The sequence below is a fragment of the Limulus polyphemus genome, unplaced genomic scaffold, assembly GCF_000517525.1.
Source record: "Limulus polyphemus unplaced genomic scaffold, Limulus_polyphemus-2.1.2 Scaffold1224, whole genome shotgun sequence".
Taxonomy (NCBI): domain Eukaryota; kingdom Metazoa; phylum Arthropoda; class Merostomata; order Xiphosura; family Limulidae; genus Limulus; species Limulus polyphemus.
The window spans coordinates 101,472-107,798 of NW_013666834.1; the positions used below are offsets into that span (position 1 = coordinate 101,472).

Here is a 6,327-nt window from a genome sequence, read left to right on the forward strand (position 1 = left end):
GTAGCTGCTCAAAAGTTACTGCTGAGAAGAAGTGGTGAAATGATATCTTTACAGGAGAGAGACAAAGACTGATTACTCTCAATGGTTTAGCTTTCATTAAAGTCCCAATATGAACACTCTTGAAGCTATATGAACTCCTGTAAAAGTTTGAAGGGTCAAAAGACAACTAAACAACTTGCCTGAATTGTAAGGAGTAATACAGGACATGTGGGATAATATTTTAAACACATGTTGAAAACAAGATTTTATGCTAACAAATAAAATTATTAGTGCATTGTACGATGTATACATTTTTATTTTCTATTTTCTGTACATACAATAAATTCACCAACTTGTTGTTATTAGTCATTCTTTGTTTCTCGTATATGAGTATTGCTTGTGTTCTAGTACTGTGTATTAAAGTGAAAACAATTCTATGTTACTGCTCAAAGTTTTAAATGAGAGATATGGAAAAATCAGCCATATATGAATATTTCTGATGATTTTATTGTTTGTACCTAAGTTTATTCACTTTGATTCAAACAATTGCCCACTTTAAATTCTCTAACCGTAAATGTGCAGAAAGAAGATTGTTTATGTTGGAAACATTTACCCTTAAAAAAAAAAAAAAATTATTATTGGAATTTTACCTACATTGTACTTTTACTTTTTACGTAGATGAACACAGTAAAGAAAAAGAGAAGTCCAACCAGAAGTCCCGTAAGAGTGAAAAGTCTAGCAAAAAGGCAAAGCATCATTCAGAGAAGTCCAAGAGTGCAAACTCACCAGAGAAGAAACAAAAGTCAAAGAAATCAGGATTGTCATCAGACAAAAAAAAAAGTAGCAATAAACGCAAGAAGCGAAAAAAATTGAAAAATAATACATCTTCTACTTGTACTACATCATTTGTTGCAGAAGAAATGCCAGAGCTAGAAAATTGTCTTATGCCACCAGTTCTTTTACCAGCTATTCCTTGTGATGGTGCAACATTAGGACAAGTACAAAGTCCATCTTTTGAGCCGGATGCATCTCCACCAATCCTACAGGCATCAGTGATAGAACCTGATGAAAAGTTGTTGTTTATGGAAGGCACAGACAAAGAAAATCTGCCTGTTAAAGAGAAACCCAGTTTCTTGTTAAATCCAGCACCATGCACAAAATTAAAGGTAATTTGTGCTTTCTTGCCCTTTGTTTTTATGTGACCCTGTCTTTATAGTAACTTTTTGTTACTCTATATCTTACATGTGTCCTTAAAGTATTTCTTGGTTGTAACCAGTCTGGATATATTAGTTTGATTAAATTCTATTTAATGTTATTTAAGTTAAAGATTCTCCTCTGGGTCAGTGGTAAGTTTATGGACTTGCGAATGCTTCCCTACAGTGGACAGAGTGTGGAGAGCCCGTTGCGTAGCTTTGCACTAAGAACACATCAATCGTGTTGTAGAGAAACGGGTAGAAAAAAAAATCATAGATTCCATTCTTAAAACATAAAAGTTATTTTGAATAACAAATCCAGAGTAATATTTATTTAAAAAAAAATGTAAATTAGAACTTAAATATTGGCTCTGATATTTACTGTCAGTGAATCTGTATTGTTTTATGTTTCTAACATTTCCTTTGTGGGTACTCAAACAAACCAAAGAAAATTAATATTTATTTCATGACTATAGGCCAGATAATGTTTTCGTATTTACTTGCTGCATGTGTATTAACTTTAATTTTTAATCATTTGAAAGTCCCTTGATTTATTTAATATTTGCTTATTTCATGACAAAACTCTTATTTTGCTTGTTACTTTACAAAGGTTTATGGGTTCCCCTTCCACTATACAGCTAAACAGTCAGCAACCCAAGATCATATGACCTTAGTGATTATCACCACAATGAAGTAATACTATAATTATAAAAAATATGGACATTAATGAAGCTTTTTCACTTTTTTTGAGCTACAGCTTTGCTTATTTTTGAGGACTTTATTTTGTCATATTCTGTGATGTTTTTATATTTTGTTTTTTATAGCTCTCTTAACATATTTATTGACTTAAGTACTAGTTAGTTTAGTATTTGGAACTGCGTGTTTTGTTTTTCTGAAACACAGAGAATTGATTAATCCAGAACATATTATTTATGTTTTGTTGTAAATTAAGCTTAGCTGTATTATTTACTATAAAATAACAATATGGGAATGATTTGGAGAGAATTTCTCTTGGTTACACATTACTGGTAAGCTGTCCAAAGCTTTCAATATATTTTTTGTAAAAGTGCATTTTTAAACTGTCATTATGAATGAGTAAAAACCTACTTCAAAGTAATAGCACTAATGCAGTTTCTCAGGAAGAATTTTTTAACATTATTTGGTCAAAAACTTACAAACGTTGAGACATTAAAAAAAACTTGAATTCTTGTAAAGTTTTACTAGTATTTCTGTCATGTTTTAAAAAAGATATATACCCCTTAATTTTAACAGGAGCAAGACCAAGAGAGTAGAGTAACTGAATGGGATAAAGACCATGTTTCTGATCCAGAGCATGTAGATCAGGAAGTTCCTGTACCACCAGTTTTTAATGATAAGGAGAATGATGAATCATTCCAAGTAGCTTATATTACGATACCCCAGACATGTATTGAAGAAGTCAGTAAAGCTGATGTAGAAGAACATCCTGACTCCTTAGATGAGAAAGGCCAGTTGAATGAAGAAACAGAACAAAGTGTTCTCAACCTTTTGAGAAGAGACCAAGATCATTCTCATGACTGGGACCCTGAAGATTATGGACCTCCTCAAATGGCATCTGAGCAAGAGAACACTTTATCCTCTTTTGATATTCCACATTCTAGTTGTGATGACATAGAAGAAGATGAATGTGTAGAAGATTCCATTTTACCTGGAGAGTTTGATGACCCAGTATCTTGCTCTCTTTCCACAGAGTTGCCAATTAATGAAGAAATTTCAAGTCCAATAATTGTTGTATCAGAAGCTACAGATTCTGTAGCAGAACAGCTGGAGGTAGACACATCTGTTCATCAGCTTCCACTTACACCAATTACTCCACAGACACCTGGTTCTAATCCTCCTCCTAACATTACCCATAGCCAACACATGTGCAACCTAGATGAGGCCTTTCATGAGCAGCATCAGGAAAACACTATTTCCTCAGGTGTAGAAAACTCTATGGCTTGCACACAGGAAACGCAGGTGCTGATCAACTCAAGTAATAATGCTTCTAGTCAGCTGAGTGATGCCACTAAATTCGATGAAAACCTAGCAGGGGAACTTCACAGTAATCTTGAATGCTTGCATACATCATCTCCAGAAACTGATCTTCACACTTATGACCTTTCACAGAGAATGGATCTTGTTGTGGAAGCCAACCATACACCTCAGCCACCATCCTCCACTCCATCCACTCCCAGTGGATTTGTAGGAAAACACAACTCAACTCCAACTCCACAGGACCTAGTTAATATGGGGGTTTATACTCCTGACTCATCAACGAACAGTGTTAATTCAAATAGTGGTTTCAACTCTGTGGAAATAGATGTCACACAGTTGGGCCTGGAGTCACCAACTTCTATTAGCAGTGGTGAGATGGCTCAAAACTCTGTTGAACCTCCTCAGCCAGCACAAACTCCACAACCTTTCCCTGACTGTGCTCAGCTACAGAACAGTTATTGCAGTGCTGCTCAACCACCACATGGGGCAATGGCTGCAGCCGTAGCTGCTATTGCCCAAGCCCAGCGACAAGCTCACCTCCATTCCTTCAGCTGTTCATCTAGTGGCCTAACAAATTGTAGTAACAGGATAGCACCTCCCCAACAGAACTCTCATACTTCTGTGTCACATGGACATGCTGTTTCTTCTCCTGTGTCAAACTTAGTGCAGAGTAATATGGTTAATGTCAATTCTCCCTCAATGAACACTTTACTGGTAGGACAGTCATCCATGTGTTCCTCACCTAACTACATGAACACGGTAAATATGGCAGTGACAGGAGGAAACCCGGGCGGTTCATACATGGTAGGGGTGCCAGTGGCTACGATGATCCAGCACCAGTCACCAGCTCTTGCAGTTGCTGCTCATTCACAGCAATTTCAACAGCAGGGACACCATAATGTAAATATAGGAAATCAAGTTTCTGTCACAATATCTGGAACTATGCAGCGCCTCACTCATGTCAATGTTGGTCTTCCTCCTTCAGCAGTCTCTGCTTGTGCAGTATCCTCGACAGTTCCAGCAGGATTCCACCTTCAGCCACCTAATTACTCCTGTACTCCTACACTAAATCCTACACCAGCACCTAATCCACAATCTCATGCTAACTACAGCTGCAGCCTTGCCAAGCTTCAACAGCTTACTAATGGAATCATGGATATTGGTCCCCCTCATATGTCTCCTTCTTGTAGCACTATGACTCCATCACCAAACCTAACTCCTCCTTCACCACAGGTAAATATCACTCCTCCTCCTCCCCAAATGCAGCGTGGGATTTCCAGTCTGCAGCCTCAAGGATCAATACCGTCCAATGCAGGCCACAGCTACGGTCAGTACAGCCATCGTTACCATGCTCGGCAGATGCAGCGAAACTCTAGTGTAGCAATTGGCCACAATCTAGTAGCAGCAGGGTACCAGACTTTAAATGGGGTTGGCTACCGTATGCCACAAGGACCTCCTCCAGGAGCAGCAGCAATGGTTAACACAGCAGGTTACATTACCAATGCTGGATTCATCAACTCCTCACAGTTACAGACTGCTGCCGTCCCCATGGGCGTTGTGAACTTCAACATGCACCCTCAAGCTCAATACCAAGAGTCTATTCAAGCATCAAGACCCCAGAACACAATGTACACTGCATATGGATATCTGAATGGAGGTCTGACCCCTCAGGCCTTGAACCCTGTTATGAGACGATAGCCATCCATGAGATTTTCAGAAGCCAGCTTAACTTTCCTATTGTAATCTAGATACAGTAAGGTGTTTTTTTAAAGACAAATAGTATACACATGAATAGGACTGTACAGGAACATCTAAAAAGGTCCTTAAAAAAGCTGAATAGTTGTGATTTCAGACTGTACATTTCAGAGGTGAACTATTTTCTCTTAACCGACTTTTTTGAATGTTTTATGAGTGATAGAAACAAATTTGGGTTTTCTTTCTGGCCACATACGCAATATCACTTTTATTGGTGCTGGCCGAAATGGATCATTTCAGCATACCAATCTGTGTAACATTGCTTATATAGATATTTTTGTTTCTGTTGTTGTATGCCAGTTGTGTACATACTGCTGTTAGAAACATAACATTTTGGACTTTGACTCGTGCTCTTTTCTTGTTTCATAATGATGTAAGTAAATGTGTAAATATTATATATATAAATATAAATAAATATATATAAATATATACATACATATATATATTCACCATTGGGTTTTAAGGGTGGGGGAGCATCCACTTTCGTTTTGAATGTGATAGTAATAGAACTTTTACTGTTAGGTTTGTACATAAACTGTTGGGTAATGATTCATTAAGAATATAGGAACATTACTGAAAACAATCAAGAGGAACTTACTGAAACACTTGAAATGGCTAGTTTGATTTTAAGCTTTTTATAGCAAGAAAAAACTATTAAGTAATAGTTCAAAAGAAAGTTGAAATTGTGATTTTTATGCAACAAATCTAAAAGAAATGTATGTATACTCATAAACAATTAGACATAATTAGAGATTTTAGAGTTTGTATATTCTAAATATTATAATCTTTTTTCTTTTTTTTTACATTCATTATTGTCCATATACTTATTGTGAAGAACGTTTTCATCAATTTACATCAAAAATAAGGTTTGCCTGTCAATGGGTTGGACAGGCCTCACGTCATAAAAACTTGTGATATTATTCATAACTGCTATATCATCATTTCTTAACAGACAAACATATTGACAATAATTGCAATGATATTAAGAAAAGAGTTTGATCCAAGACCAATTCAGCCAACTGATATTAAAGATTTTTAATCTGCAAGTTGCATGTTGACAGGTGACTGTTTTAATTGTGGTTGTATTCAGTACTATTAATGCTTATTCTTATACTATAGTTATGCGGTGTTATAATGGAAAAAACAGAGACGCTCCTTTCTAGAAGTGTACGCATTCTTAAATTTTAGTAAAACAGCTTGCAATTATGGTTTGTTTTGTGGGAAAAAAAAAGCTATAGAGTATATTTTTGAGTATCCGTTTTTTTTTGTGCCTTGATGTAGCTGTTGATTACTTCATAGTGTTATGCCACCTGTCATTGTTCACCCTCATTGCTGCTGTATATAGTGCTAAACCAGAAATAAATGTCACCCTTTGCACTTGCAA

General features: G+C 36.3%; 1 protein-coding gene across 2 annotated transcripts in view; it reads left to right on the plus strand.

Annotated features, from left to right (window-relative positions):
* LOC106462680 (histone acetyltransferase KAT6B-like) overlaps positions 1-6,327 on the plus strand; it is an 87,870-nt gene extending 81,543 nt beyond the window's left edge. For both annotated transcript variants that reach the window (XM_022390007.1, XM_022390006.1), the window contains exons 19-20: positions 658-1,145; positions 2,445-6,327. In XM_022390007.1, coding sequence (XP_022245715.1) covers positions 658-1,145; positions 2,445-4,886 — 2,930 coding nt within the window. In that variant the 3' untranslated portion in view covers positions 4,887-6,327. The remainder of the gene's footprint in view (positions 1-657; positions 1,146-2,444) is intronic.